Source organism: Gobio gobio (assembly GCF_949357685.1).
Source record: "Gobio gobio genome assembly, chromosome: 1".
Lineage (NCBI taxonomy): Eukaryota > Metazoa > Chordata > Actinopteri > Cypriniformes > Gobionidae > Gobio > Gobio gobio.
The window spans coordinates 81,718,122-81,734,658 of NC_137097.1; the positions used below are offsets into that span (position 1 = coordinate 81,718,122).

Below are 16,537 nucleotides of genomic sequence, written 5' to 3' on the forward strand. Positions count from 1 at the left end.
TCGATCACTTGTGTCAGTGCTGTTGGGTTCAGTGTCCATGTGGAGCCATCTGCCCCAACACCATCATGGAGATCACAGTGCTCATTTCCAGCGTATTAATGGACTGAATGGGTGGTTTTACAAGGGAACAACAAACTTACAGATTAGCATCTGCACATCAACAGTAGCAAGTGATCGCAATTTTTATCACAATGACTTTGCGGTCCCTTATAGAGATTACAGAAGAGCAGGAGCAATTTATGCTGACTGGAGCATCACTCCTGATGTCTCTGATCTGCCCTACTGGAAGTTGGTTGTGTGCAGATTCCAGAAAGATCTGGAAAAACACTACAGGAAAACATTTGAGGGACAGGATGAGATACCAGATGAATGGAGAAGATACACAAAATATGACGCCATTGGGAGTTTGGATCGATACATGTAATGGAGAATGAGACTCTTGCGTCTCCTCTCAGACTAAGATCACAGTCAGAAATTAGTTTCTGTGACATTCACTGAGCTCATCTACAGCTCAGCTCTTCATCAAACACACCAGAAGAGCAGATCTTCATCAAACACACCAGAAGAGAGTTAAACACAAGATCAAGTTCCTCATACAAGTGTTAAATAACACATTTCTGAACATTTACCTGATCCATAAAGCTCAAAATGTTTGATGTATATTATAGTTTATGTAAGGGATAATCCACGGCTTGGATTATCCCGCTTATGTTTGCTGCAATATTTGACTGGAAGGGTAAAATAGGGTAAAATTGGCTATTTTATTTTTAGTTTTTTATTAGTTATTTTCTTCAGTTCCAGCTTGTGAGATCCAGCATTCTGCCCGCTTTGAATCAGACACAGAGATAAAGTAGTGTGTAAGATTACATTTATTTCAATGAAGGAATTATGGAACCTGCATAGAAATCTGATAGACTTTCTGTCTTCCCAAACCTCTTTCGCACTGGTGCCACTACAAAGTTACCTAACCCTCTTTGAAACGCTCCAAAAGTGGAACAAAACTCATTTGAAGTGGATTCTTTATCAGCTCGGCCCAATAAACACAGAGCGGATCCTGATCATGTGACCATTATTAAACAGAGCTGTGTGATCCACTGAGAAGCGTTTGAGTTCTCATCTCTACTATAAACCCTCATATGACCCTGTGATTTAAAGCCATTCTCAACATGCTGACATGATAAACAGGAGAAACAGTTCCAGTTAGAAGACATTTCACTCCACAACTCATGGATTTACTGCAGTAAAACGAACGGTTTGGCAGAAATGGTGTATATATTCATATCAAATGTTGCTGTATTAATATAGTCATGTAAAAATGTATTAAATGTGTTAGAAGAGTAATGGAATATAACCATAGTATAAAACTATGGCAGTTTCTTTTTTTACATTTATACTAAATGTTTGGAGTACTGTTTTCATAACACATGCCATAGGTTTATAGAGAACATGTTTTACTGTGGTAGTGACACAAATGTACGACACTATGGACAACAAATGTTACATTTTAATGAGCAAATTTAAAACAGAAGGGCTGTCCAGTCCCAACTCAGTCAGAATATTAAAATATTTCAAAAAGAGGTTTTTACTCTTCTTACAGATGTAGTTCATTTAAACAAATGCACATTTGCATCCCAACTCCATTTCATGAGACAAAATCAAACACTTATTGGAAATCAAATACTTTAATGATTGTGATTTTTAGAGAGAGATTATAAATGTACATACTTTTTTTAGAAGTGGTTGCTGAATAAACAATAATTAAAATGCTTGCAAGTCAAGAATTTCAATATATTTTTATTATTTTGCATATGAGCAAACACTGATCACCATAATGGTATTATTTTCAATAAAACATCAACATCTAAACCTCTGTTGATTCTCAATAGGAGCTTCTGTAGACGTGTGACAGAAATAAAGTCAGTCTGGTTAGTAATGTGTGAAGCTGGTAATGCTGTTTGTGGAGTTGTTTAATCCTCCTCTGATGAGATCTTGTGATTGTCAATGTCTGAAGTTGTCCACCCCAGGGCAGCAGAGTAGGGGTGCACCGATCCGATATTAGGATCGGATATCGGCCGCGATACTGACAAAATAGCTGGATCGGGGATCGGAAAAATTAACAGATCCACAAGCCGATCCAGGTGTTTTTTTCCGTCGCAGCAGAACCGACGTCATTCGTCAGCTTCACGTGTGTCGCAGGCTAGAAGAGACTCGGCTGTGTGGAGGAGATATTTCACGCTTGCCACGCCAACTAGTTCGTCGCTGTTTCGAGGGTATTACTGCAAAGTAAGGGTCTTTCCTGCATTGACATTTTTTTGACGGCCAAAGCCTAATTTGATGAGTTATTGTGATTTACGAGTGATGTAGAACAGATGCTGCGCTTGTGACTGAGTGACAGAGAGACCGATCTGAGAGCTCCTCCCCCGCGCGCGCTCTCTGGGTCTTCAAAATAATCAGTGTTCGCTCATATTTCACATATTAATCCAAATCAAAAGCTCGGAAGACCGAAACCATGTTGCACGTGACACATTCGGACAATTTTGTCCTTGAATTATCACTGGGTGTGAATTGCGCTCAAAAAACATTGACTCTTCTCTGACCAGCTGACATAAAGCATACTTTCAATAAGCGGGAGACAAATTATATCCAGTTATGAAGTGTTTTCTGTGTGTTGACATCTTTCGCGATGTTCTAACAGACGGGATTCGCACACAACGCGTCTGCTAATGTCCGATTCGTGACCTAATGACTCCTTTGAACCGAATCATTTTAACGACTGGCCAGAACAACTGATCTGTCCAACACTGAACTCATGAACTCAGTTTATTAATTTACTCAGAACGCAACTGAAATGAGAACACAAGTGTGCTTACCCATTTTAGCAAGAGTGGGTAGTAAGAATTATTTTTAATTATCAACAGTATTTCATCTTATTTCTGTTGACAATGTGTAGTAAAATAAATAGGCCTAGCCTACAATCATTTAATCTGGAGTGAGGTGAAACCAGAACAAAGTTGTTATTAGCTAGCTGAAATTTTTTATTAAATTGCATATGGTAGAAAATTAGACTATTTGTTAATTTGTAATGCTACTTTTTAATATTGATATGATTATATACCAAAACAATTATCTGTAGTGTAAAAAATGTTTGGTAACTGTCAGATTACTATTGTATGTTTGACCAATACACTGTTTTTTGTTTCCACTGCTACATTTTATTTATTTAAAGAAGTTAGATTACATTCTATTTTAGATTTGAATGCACAATTGTTTTTTAAATAAATAAGAATTCAACACCTTACATACATCTGTTATTTTGTCTTAGTTATGTTTAGTTAGTAAAGTCTGGTGCCTTTAGTCTCTTCAAGGAAGGTATAAGGTGGAAGATATACAGTTTATTATTAATTCAACAATATATCGGATCGGTATCGGGTATCGACAGATACACAAAGCCCAGGCATCGGTATCGGTATCGGGACTGAAAAAGTCGGATCGGTGCACCCCTACAGCAGAGACTTTGAAATGTGAACAGAGGTGGAAACTCCAGGTTCAGAAGATAAAAGTCCTGCTCTGTATTTTGTTCCAAACACCTGGATTTGCTAAGTAGCACAGTTTTCAGCCAGTGGGTAGAATTAATTAGTGAAATCAGCTGAACTGAGTTCATGAGTGGAATAAAAATATGGCAGGACTTTTACTTTATGGCCCCTGGGGCCCGTACCATGATGGTAGTTTAACAAACTCAAGGTTACAGGATTAGTTTTGAGTTGACAAAATCCAACCAATCCAATCAGGCTTTGTTGGTACCATGATGCTGATCATCTGTCAGCTCAGACTTTGATCTGATATCAGTAGTGAACAGCCAATCACATGCTGTGGATCAACTGAGATTCACTTCTCTCTTCTTTAGAATATTACATGATTGAAAAATATTAAGAATTTAAACAAATTTACACAGCAAGAAGAAAAGAGCTGTCAATGAAAGATGAAAACTTAAAGAAAAATCTTACTACGTCAATGCGAGTAAAAGTTATGAAGGTAGTTTAGTTGATATATAGAGAGAATTAAACATTTAAGCTTGCATGTAGTCATTTCTATAGCTTTATTTATTGATTTTAAAGCTTATTTGTATGACCTTTATATAGGCGGCTATTTATATAAATTTTAACAAAGTTCTTATTATTGATTGATTAACTATAATTGATTATAATTGATTACATAAATTATACCTAAATCATTCAAAATTATTATTATTATAAATAAGCATTGTTAAAAGCCAGACACTTTAGTCTTTAAAAACCATTTGCGATAGTGACCTTTGATGTGGAGTAGAAACAGGGGGAGTGGCTTTATTGCATCAGAGATGTGTCACTTTGCTCACAGCTGATTGGTCCAATTTCAGTTTGAGATCTCTTATCCAGAACATAACCTGTCCTGGAGCAGGTTAGACATGGGGCGTATGTTACTATAGAGATGAACACTGCTAAAAGCCAAACCACTTTTATGGTCCCTAAAACCCTGGGTTGGCACAAACTAAGCTTAAACATATCTGGTTAGCCAGCTAAACCGGCTTCATGGTATAGGCCCCTGGACTTTCCACCTCTGGGGTTATCATGGACATTCAGTTTGTTTTAATTTGTCACATATTTCTTTGTTCAGATTCCTGACACTCATCTGTCTCCTTGGTTACCATCATTATTAGTTCATATGTGTCAGCTGTGTGTAGTCATCCTTGTTTGTGTTCACTATTTAAGTTCTGCCTTTTCAGTCACTCCTTGTCCGTTCACCATCTTAGTTGGTGTGTGTTGCTGCCTGATTATGTGTTTGCTAGAAATACTATTAAACCTGTCATGTGATTTATTCTCTTGGTCTGTGTCTGCCTTCCTGCTACCACCGTGACACAAATGCTTGATAAAATGTTTGATAAAGGGTTCAAACCAAGACAAACATACCATTGCAGATTTCCAACTCCTCCGTTTACTTCTCCTCAAACAAGAATGAGTCTGAAAGACCCTTTTGGTCTTTTGAGCTTAAAATATAAATATTATATATAATATATAGGATTATATATAGGACACAGTACTGATTTACACATTTGAATTATGAGCGAAATATTTAAATTCATATTTCGTTATATTAACACTCTGATGGTGAATGACAAGTTTTGTTTTTGCTTGATTTTCTCCATGTGAGAATCAAACAGCTGAAGTGAACTGACTTTCTTAAACACCTTCAAGACGCTTTCATAGAGGCTTTATCAATCTGTTCATGTGACAGTTACTGGAATAAATCTGTAATACAGCATTAGGTAATCATTAGCTCATGCAGGTCATCGGTCAATGTCTGATCATGTTTATTGAGTGTGAACCAATCAGACGCCTCCTCCTACAGTCAACAGAAACAACAGGTAAAACTGCAGCTGCTGTTCTCTCTGCTTTTCTTTGGACGAAATCCTCAACATCTTTAATTTAAAGGGTGTGCTTTGTTAACTTTTTCTGCTGTTTTTGATTTCTAAGAAGCTTTATTCTTGTGTCTGGAGTCGCAATCACTAAAGATCGATCTTTGACCTTCGACTGAGGTTTGACCTTCCACATCGACAGGTAAGAAATCTCTCCACACGGACTCAAGGACTATATTTGTTTTTGCCAAACTTTTTTCTTTAACTTTTATCTGAAGTATAGTTTAATTTAATTGCCTATAATTTAATCATTGTACTCTGAAAAAGAGCGAAAAGACTGATATTCATATCTAATTGAAAACCATGCTTTACTGTAGGTCAATATTTAATATTAATTAATAGTTAATATTTTAAGATAAACAAAAGCTAAATTAGCCAGAATTTTCACTTTTGAAGGATTTTGTTAGTCTGTGTTACATTTAGTTTATATACCAGAAATAAAGACAACTTCAAAAGGCCTTTTGTAAATTGAATATGAATCATATTTTCAGTTATGTACAATAATAAAAAAAACACTGCAAAAATGAATAAAGCCAACAATAATTTTTGCTGTCAATAAAGCTGTTTTCTGCATACCAACTCTCTGTAAACACCAATTAACAAAATTGTTAATTCTCAATTTTATGCTTTTAGTCAAACTGACTGAAACCGGTTTAAATAACATTCTGGCTTATGTAAAAAAGAAAATGTATTGATTAAATATGGTATGGTCTAAATATTCTGCTTACTTTATACGAAAGTTTTTGTCTTCAGAAAAATAAATATTTCTATCAAATAAAAATGTAAGGTTTGAACAAATCCATAAATATAATTGAAGAAAAACTAATAGATTTGGCTGTAACAAATCAGAGTATGTTTTAAGTGTTCTTTTATCTCAATGTAGGTCAGCTAAAAAAAAAGTTTAAGTTAATATTTAGGTCAATTATTGTATTGCAAGACTGCACAAAGTTCAGTGTTTGTATTTCACTGGCCGTACAGAAGAATTCTGGCAAACATGGAATCTGTTTTTTAATGTGCAAGTGAGACAAATAACTGCTGCAGAAATGCATGTAATGTCACAGTGTTTGTTTAATAAAACTGTACAAGATGTGATACGAAATGAGTAACTTATGTAGATGTCTCACTAACTAATTATTATTATTTTATTTTGTTTACTTTTTTTGCACCATGAAGCTTGTATCTAGGATGATGTTTTTTCTTCATATTTTAGGGCGACATAATTAAAAGGTCAGGCTCATTAGAAAAACTTACCTGTGGCAAATATTTTGCAAAAATACATTGCATCGTACATGTTTCGCGACAGTTTCAAAGTGAAATGTCCAGTGAGTGGCACTAAAAGTGCTTAGTTTTTTTCCGGAACAGATTGGCTGACGACAGCCTATGACATCATATTAGTGCAACCATGAATTATATAAGGGGCGCCTAGAGAACATGTCATCCACTTATCGTCTGAAGGGACTGTGCAGGCCGCTCCCGAAGCATGGCAACGAGACGCAGTGCCTCATTCCCAGTTCTCAGGGAATACTAACCAGTGTTACTATCATAACCCAATATATTCCCTTTTTGAAAGGGAACTCGCACTGTGTCCTGAGACGCTATTGGGGAACGAAATACCCACGCCAAAGGGGTTCCTTTAAGGGAGTATGGCCAGGGGGGCAAAAGGAGGCCAGTCACTTTTAGGGGGACATTTTGTCAACCCCGAGAGTCACCAGTCGTGATCTATCTGGAGCTCGGGGAAGCGGAGGCTTCAGCAAAGTGCTTTTTACTGAGTAAGCCACTTCACTCAACCTAGAGAGGTTATCAAGATGGACTCACAGAGTGCCATACACTTGAAATTGTGAACTTGCCTGGAATTTAATAGAGCAATGGCTTCAGCAGAATGACTCTCAAGTACTCAGTACAGAATGATTATCAAGGCGGCCCTAAGGGGCCGAACACTTGAAATGTCAACTATCTGGTTGCTCAAATTAACCTCCCTGAACACCACCTCTATGGAGGTGGTCGAAAAAGTTCAGACTGTGAGGCCAGGTCATCGAGGAGAAAACACTTTTCTTTCTCCCCGACGTCCGCTAAGTTCCCCCACAGGTTCCTCTCCATTGCCATTTTCGCCGCCAACGATCTACCAACCACGGCGGCAGTCGGTTTGGTGGCCCGGGGAGCCAAATCCATGGTGCGGCTCAACTCAGATACCGCTTCAGGCAGACCCTAACCCCTGTCCAAGTCTTTCAACTGCTGCCGCGCATTTCATTTTCATGCAGGCCTAAGAACAATAGCTTGTGACAATTAAATGAAAACATTTATGTCAAGAAATTTTCCACAACCTGTATTTTAGCTTGCCTGGTCCTACCAAACTCTCGTACATTTTATTTGTACAGCGAGTCTGGCCACTCTCCATTGACAAGCGTTAACTTCCTTGAAGGCGGGTACTCTGTTGAAGTTTAAAACTATTGGATCTGCTATAGCCAATCGCTAACGTTTGGTTGTGACATATGTCATCTCAAACTAGCGCACGACATCAACGTCATTGTTCTCAGCCACTCCCTCTGTTCGCTGATTGGACCGGGTAAAATTTGACCTGAGAAAACCAGAGAATATGCCGCAATCCCAGACGGAAGTACGTAGGAGGGTGGAGCCAGGCTATATTTTAGCTAGGAATGCTTTACATAGTGTCATGACCTCCTTTCGATGTTTAAACACCCCCTTGTCAGTATTCAACTCCGCTGTTGTGTCATGTGTAGATGACTAGTGTTACAAGCTGACATTAGTACTGTCAGTTAATTTGACCCATTAGCGGAGTTACGCAAAAACTATCCAACATAAATAAAATGTTTTTAGAGTGTATGTTTTGTTATTTTCTTGCTCTTGGCCTGCAGTGAGAAGAATGATAGCTTGCCCTGACCTGATTCTGATCTTATTCCATACTTTTATTTCAGAGATGTCAGAGATTTGCTCCGGTCCAGATGATCCAGTGATCCGGATTCTTCTGATGGGCAGATTTGGTTCTGGGTCAAGCTCTTCTGGAAACACTATACTGGGAGAAAAAAAGTTTAAAGTTAAGAAGCATGAGTCTGACATTTGCGAGGGTAAAACACAGATTGGAGAGAAGCAGGTGCATGTGATTAACTCTCCAGATCCACAGGATCCAGATCTGAATAAAGAGCAGCTGGAGGAACTGAAAGAGGAGCTTATCAAACAATGTTCAGCAGGTCTCAGTGCAGTTCTGCTCACCGTTCCTCTAGAGCAACCTGTGAAAAAAGAGGAAGAGATCCTGGAGTTCATTAAAGGTTTATTTGGCCCTGAAGTTCAGAAGTACATCATGATCCTTTTTACACGTGGAGATGAACTGGAGGATCTGGATGAACCACAGACCATTGAGGAATATCTACAAAGCAAAGATCACGCTGATCTCCAGATGCTGGTGACTGAATGTGAAGGAAGGTTTCACTGTTTCAATAACAAGAGTAAATCAGAGAGTCAGATACAAGAACTACTGAAGAAGATTGAAAGAATGATGATGAAGAACAGAGGGAAATTTACTTTGAAACAAATGAAGAGGCGCGACAGCAAAAGAGGTTCTCCTGTCAATTGTAAGTTGTGTATATAGAGTTAAGCCCAAAATTATTCATACCCTTGGTGAATAGGAGGAATGATCTCTGATCTCCAAACAAATCAGGCATTATAGGAGAAGACTCTTGGGAAAGGGAGGTTGAAATAAGTATTGAATGAAAGAGTATGATTAATTGTGAGCAATTTGTGTTAGAGAAAAACATTTATTTCATGATGAGGTTTCCCCCATTTAAAAGTATTATCATCCAATGAAAGGTTCGATGTTTATAATTTATAAAAATAAAAAAAAAGATCAGGATTAACAATGCAGATTTATTTTCACAGCCTTCTTTGATCATATTTACCAAGGATATTAATAATTTTGGGCTTAAATGTGTGTAAAGAAAAGGTATGTGAACCCCTGGGAACTGGTTTTCTGCAGTAATTTGCCATAAAATGTGATTTGATCCTCATCTAAGTCACAACAATAGACAAACACAATGGCCCTCATTTATCAATCTTGCGTATGTTATGTTGGCGTAAGATTATGCTTACACTCCTCTCACCGCCTGATTTATGAAGCTGTGCGCACCTCTGAAATCCAGGCATACGCAATACCTGCCCTTGATAAATGCCGTGGCTGAAAACGATCGTCATTAGAATAACACGCCCCTATATATTCAAGTCTCCGCCTCCTCCACGCCCTCATTTTACACCATGGACACTCGGAAGACGGCAAAGAAGTGAAACTTCTCCGACGTGGAGATCGAGACCATCACCAGAGAAGTGGAAAAAAACTAAATTGTTTTATTTGGGAGTTTAAAAAGTGGGATTAAAGGCGCCCACAAAAACAAAATATGGACCCAAATTACAAGTAGGCTACTGTTAATAGTGTGGGGGTTGAGAAGCGCACTCCAGCAGAGGTAATAATGTTTTATTGCTTAATATAGACCAATAGTGATCAAGTTAAGTAGCCTATGAGTTTTCTTGTTTATTGTAGGTGAAAAAAAGTGGTCAGATATAAAGATCGCCACAAAGAGGCGCGTCTCGGCACTGAAGAGGAACATTTAAATGGCGTCTCATCCGTTTGGATGAGAAATTACCTATCTATTTTTTTATTAATGACGCTTATTGTTATTAAGAAGAAGAATGTCGTTATTATTATTATTTATTCAATTATTATTATTATTTAAAAGAAGAAGACTGTCATTTTTATTATTTTGTCAGTCTGAATTATTTTCAGTCCCAGTCAGTGCGCAGCTGCCGGGCCTAATATACTGTATAATATATATTCATATATACCTATAATACTGTAACCCTGAAACGTCAGGTAAAGCGCACAGGCTCGAAACTGGAGGAATATGCCTACAAATCAAATGCTTTGGTAAAGTCATACAAATTAAACATTGAAGTCCATGTTGCACAAAAATAAACACTGAAGTTTATAATTACTATGTTGTTGTTGTTTTTTTTACAGTGGGTCATAATATAGCATATCTTTGTCAGTGCGTTTTGTGGTGTTAGGAATTGTTTTCCTGCGCATTTTCACACTAACTCAAAACGTGCGTACACCACCTCCTGAGCTGGCGTAGGATTTGAGCGTGCCGTACGCCAACGTCCATATTGATAAATCTCAAAGTCACCGTGGTTTTGGGTGTACGCCAGGTGTACGCTGGAAATTTGGTGTACGCACTTTTGATAAATGAGGGCCATTGTGCTTAAACTGATGACACACAAACAATTCTAATTTCTCGTATCTTTATTTGAACACACCCGTTAAACATTCACAGTGCTAGAGGAAAAAGTAAGTGAATCCATAAAATTATTCCAATGAAAGCATCCCAACGGTGAAGTAAAGTGGAGGGAACATCATGATTTGGGCTTGCTTTGCTGCTCAGAGCCTGGACCACTTGCCATCACAGAGGGGAAAATTAATTCTCAAGTTTATCAAAATATCCTACAGGATAATATCAGGGTGGATGTCTGGGTGATGCACCAGGGGCCGTATTCATAGAACATCTTAAGGCTAAAAGTAGCTCCTAACTTGCAGATTTAAGAGAAGCTATTAAAAATAATGGGCGTGTCAGTCCAAATGTTAGGACTATTTGAATATGGCAACATGAAACCTCATTCAACAAAATATTTCTATAATTAAATCATTGACAGAGCACCCCCCCCCCCCATCAGCCAATCACGGTGGTCATAGTAAGCGTGCTGACATCATCCATAGCAACGAGGTCAACCCCGCCCTTACTCTTAGCTTAAGACTTCTCTCTATTCCTTAGTAAAAGTTGCTCTCAGCAGCTTTGTTTTGTGAATACGGCCCCAGGATAGTGAACATAAACATTGAAGCAAATCCACCACAGACTGGCTTCAAGAAAATGAAAATGTGTCTCTTGGAATGGCCCAGTCTGAGCCCAGGCCTCAACCCCATAGAGATGCTGTGGAATGACTGTTCGCACTGGACATCCTACAAATCAGTGGCGTAGCATGTCAGTCTCGGACCCATATGCAAAATAAATTGTACGGGCCCCCCTAACCCCGCCCCCCAAGTACATCGAAGAGTCATTTATAGACATTCACTGTAAGAAAATACCAAACCAAACAATACCTTAAAAACACACTCTACCCATCAATTTTTCACAACCAGAACGGAAAAAAACAACTTTAAAACAAACTCAGCCACTAGCCGCGTTTCCATTAAAGATTTGAGAAAATGTTTTTAAATATTTTCTAAATGTCGATAAAACCTATTGCGAAATGACAGCATTTCCATTAACTGATGTTATGCGACTAAAACTAGTTTTTTTCCTCTCGTGATAAGTCATTCCAAAAATTATGCCACATATGTTGGTAGGTTTATGTCCCAGCCATCGCACTAGCCATTATTTTTAATGGAAGGAGACGTAGGCGTGTTATTCAAGCATTGATACGAATTTAAAGATTGAAATGTTTGAATGTGCATGGTGGTAACTTAAAGTTTTTTTTTTTTTACCATTTCGTTATTTTGGCTTGGAATTTAGTTTGTTGGAAATATGAACTGCATTTAGAAATGCTTTTGAAATTAAAAACTTTGCATTTAATAAACAAAAGACTTTTAATTTTGAAATGAAGACAGCGTTTGGAGTGCATGCAAAATAATCCGTTCCCTGAATCCACAGCCTTTGTTGTTATTGTGAGTGTACACAAATAAAAGTAGACAGTTTATAGTTTATAATTATGTCTTCTTATCTGTATGGCTAAAAATTACGGAGTAATGTGAGATGTTTCCGCTGTCATAAAGGAAAAAATCCATCAGAAGCGCCGGCGCCTTCGTCGGACAAAGTGTTAAAGAAAATGAGCCAATTTATTTTCATAGTTAGGTCATAGGTTTCATATGTTTAAATATTAGCCTATGATATAATTATTTTTTTAAATTTTAAATGTTGATTATGAAAAGTGAGCAGCAGGAGTAAGATCATAACATCATAATACGCATATGTCTGGAGACATGGAATGGGGTCAGACAATTTTGTGTTTTGTAGAAAGTCTTTCTTTAAAGTGAATTTCGTTTTGTATAAATTGTATTTTCATTTTGAGCATTTTTTTAACAACTAATTGCCTGTATATTGAATTAATACGAAGCAAACCAAGAACGTTGGGAATGGATTGACGTGCGTAACGAACCCACTGGCCTGTTTCCGTGGCCTTTGAGTAAGGCTATAGCTATTGTTACGGCCAGCTCGTTTCGACCGTACATAAAGGATACAAGTACACTGAATGACTTGCAAGTTTTTATTACTCTTCAATATTCAGATAAATTAATATAACAAAGTCTAGGGTTCAAAATCCAAAGGGGAAATCATAATCCAAATGGGGAAGAGAAAAGGTGGGTATGGGTTGTAAACAAAAGGTATCTCCAAAATGACTTCTCCAGAGGGTGTCAATCCCCTGGACGAAGCAAAGTAGAATGGTGAAGGCCAAGGTTTTATCCTCTCCTTCATTAGGTGGAAAATAGGGAACAGGTGTGTACACTCTCCTGTGCTCTCATTAACACAGCGCCCTCAGCAGGCGAGCAAGTGGAACGCAGGGTCGTAACACTATAGTGTCTTTTTGTTTTTAATACTTGTCTTGAATATGTCTCAATTACAGTAGGGCAATTATATATGGGAGTACAGTAATTATATATGGGAGTTTTGCGAAATTGACACATAATAATAAACGCGAACAAGAGAAATGATGGAGAAATTCATTACGGAGAAACAAGAAATTACTACACATGACATGCATACAAATATTCATTGTGGCCTCAAATTAAAAATAAATTCCCTCGTTTTAATTAAAAGTTCCCCATGGGCGTGCCCGTGCATACCCTGCATGCCCAGACGCTACGCCACTGCTACAAATGTGTCTGAACTGAAGCAGTTTGGTCAAAAATCATCCAGAACAAGGTTCACTTACTTTTTTCTCTAGCACTGTGAATGTTTAATGGGTGTGTTCAATAGAGACACAAGAAATTAGAATGGTTTGTGTGTCATCAACTTAAGCACATTGTGTTTGTCTATTGTTGTGACTTAGATGAGGATCAGATCACATTTTAGATCACCAGTTCATTCCCAGTGGTTCACATACTTTTTTTTTGCTACTATATATTTGCCATTACTAACTTTAATAATTAAGATATATAGTGATTTTTTTTCATTAAGTGTAAATTCACTTGTTTGCTGCACTGGTCATATGGGAAGAATAAGTGTTTTATTACTGATTTGATCTATAGTTTCAGGAAAGTCTTCAGCTGAAGATCCAGATGAGACAGATGTGATTTCTGAAAGGAAAGATCAGATCAGGCTGGTTCTGCTGGGAAAAACTGGATGTGGGAAAAGTGCCACTGGAAACGCCATCATCGGTCGAAATGTTTTCAAATCTTCAGCCAGTTCCACCTCTCAGACGAAACAGTGTCATTTAGAAACTGTGGTGAGGATGGGTAAAGAGATCTCAGTGATCGACACACCTGGACTTTATGATACTGAACTCAGTGAAGATGGGATTAAAACTGAAATAGTGAAATGTGTAACCTTCGCTTCTCCTGGACCGCACGTGTTCATTATCATCATTAGAGTGGGTCGATTCACTGAGGAGGAGAAAAACACAGTGCAACATCTCAAAAAAGTCTTTGGAGAACAGATTATAAAATACACCATGATCCTTTTCACATACAAAGATCAATTAGAGAAACAAAATAAAACCATTGAGCAGTATCTAGAGGAAGGTGATCCAGATCTCAAAAAACTTGTTGACAGTTGTGGGAACAGATTCTTCTGTCTGGACAATGAGTCTGCCAGTTTCCCAGAGATCAAAGATCTGCTCAGTAAAATAGAGAGGATGGTGGAAGAGAATGGAGGGACGCACTTTACAAGTGACATGTTTGATGAAACAGAGAAATGCATTCAGAAGATTATGAAGCAGATACTGGATGAGAAAGTGAAGCAGCACAAACAAGAGCACAAACGGCTCCCTAAAACAGAGTGGAAGAAAATATACTGGCAGTTAGTTGACCAGTCGCGACGAGAAGCGGAGCTATCTTTCTCTGATAGAAATGTGCAACTCCTGGGGAAGACCCTAACAAGTACCAGTGAAGAGGGAACGAGTGACACAAGGGACACTGAGCACAAAACAACCGGTCGTTTTATGTCAGTTATACTTGCATTCAGAGAGAGGATGTGTGTGATTCAGTGAAAAACCACAATGATCAGACACTAGGGCATCAACACATCTCAAGAGGTCCGGGTTCAGTTCAGTTCAATAACTGTGTAAAGTTTATCAATTATGAAACACATTTTATTCAACTATAAAGCAGAAGACAGAGTCATCATTCAGCTCAAATCAGTAAAAGTTTTGTTCTCATCTGACAGTGTCAGTGCCCTCAAATCGATGATAATCTGATGAAAGTCGATGATAGACTGATGAAATCCTAATAACTCTAGCCAGAGTTAAAGGAAGTAGCAGATGTCTACAGAGTCTAAACTAAAGAATTGTATGCTTTCTACTTCAGAAAACATGGAGTACAACAGCACAACCATTCATAAGTGTTGAAATCACAAATCATAAATGCTGAGATCACTGTATATCTAAATATTTTAATCTGTATATCTGAATATTGTTTAATCTTTTAATAAATAAATAAAAACTGCTAACAAAATGACTTAATATCTACTGCAAATATTTCTTCCTTAATTTTCAGGACTTCATAAACTGAGTGATTTCCAGCAGTGCTTAAACAATAATCACACACTTGATCAGCGAGATCAACAGGCCAGTTATGCGTGTCCGATTTGAGAGCACAAATCATAATCACATTTTAATTCCCCTCTGAAGTCTTCTTTATAAATCCCTATAAAGTCCAGATGCTTGTAGCCGTTTATAGCTGAATGAGGGCCTTTAAATATGTAAAAAGTTGCTTCTTGGCATTTGCCAATAAAAGAACATCTGACTAGAACATCTGAGTGTTCTGGTGTTTCTGTCATTGTCCTCACTCCTCTTTAAGAAGATAAAAACTTCTTTTTGAATGCTTTTTATACACACGCAGAAAGAGTTACTCAAATATTATATTCGCCTTGATATTTTGGCAGCACTGTAAGATGATTGAAGATGATACTGGCACAAAATAGAGGAAGTGTGACAACCTGCAGGATTTTTTATGAATATAGTAAATCCTGCTTAATAGTGTTTACAGAGACCTGGATGATCCATGATGTCCCCAACTCATTGATTTAACTTTTCCTTGTTCGAGCAGACAGGGTGAGACTTCAGGGAAGGCAAGAATTTGTGAATTCCGAATGTGTTGGTCCCCTTTTTGCTGTCAAAACAGCCCTGACCCGTCGAGGCATGGACACCACTAGATCGCTGAAGGTGTGCTTTCGTATCTGGCACCAAGATGTTAGCAGCAGATCCTTTAATTCCTGTAAGTTGCGATGTGGGGTCTCCATGGATCGGACTTGTTTGTTCAGCACATCCCACAGATGCTCGATTGGATTGAGATTTGGAGGCCAAGTCAATGCCTAAAACTCGTTGTTGTGCTCCTCAAACCATTCCTGAATCATTTGTGCTTTGTTGCGGCGCATTATCTGCTGAAAGAAACACAGCCACCAGGGAATACCGTTTCCATGAATGGCTGGACATGGTCTCAACAATGCTTAGGTAGGTGGGACGTGTCAAAGTCACATCCACATGGATGGAGGACCCAAGGTTTCCCAGCAGAAGGTTTGCCCAAAGCATCACTGCCTCCGCCGCCACGCCTTCTTCCCATAATGCACCTGGTGCCTTGTGTTCCCCAGGTAAGCCACACACACACCCGGCCATCCACGTGATGTAGAAGAACACGTGATCATCAGACCAGGCCATCTTCTTCCATTGCTCCGTGGTCCAGTTCTGATGCTCACGTGCCACTGTTGGTGCTTTGGGCAGTGGACAGGGGTCAGCATGGGCACCCTGACTGGTCAGTGGCTGAGCCGCCCCATACGCAACAAACTGAGATGCTCTGTGTATTCTGACACCTTTCTA

General features: G+C 38.4%; 1 protein-coding gene across 1 annotated transcript; it reads left to right on the top strand.

The window, feature by feature from the left end:
• Window positions 1–5,367: 5,367 nt before the first annotated feature.
• LOC307124391 (GTPase IMAP family member 8-like) lies at window positions 5,368–15,471 on the top strand. The gene is made up of 4 exons (XM_079813556.1): window positions 5,368–5,401; window positions 5,511–5,594; window positions 8,386–9,039; window positions 13,755–15,471. Exons 3-4 carry the CDS (start codon window positions 8,388–8,390, stop codon window positions 14,711–14,713), a joined length of 1,611 nt encoding a protein of 536 aa, XP_079669682.1. The 5' UTR covers window positions 5,368–5,401; window positions 5,511–5,594; window positions 8,386–8,387; the 3' UTR covers window positions 14,714–15,471.
• The last annotated feature ends 1,066 nt before the right edge of the window (window positions 15,472–16,537 follow it).

What these genes read in the sequence shown, in the direction of transcription:
- LOC307124391 (XM_079813556.1), top strand. Translation starts at nt 8,388, where the DNA reads ATGTCAGAGATTTGCTCCGGTCCAGATGATCCAGTGATCCGGATTCTT. An exon ending in AAGAGGTTCTCCTGTCAATT is followed by an intron (nt 9,040 to 13,754) that starts GTAAGTTGTGTA and finishes TTTGATCTATAG; the next exon opens with TTTCAGGAAAGTCTTCAGCT.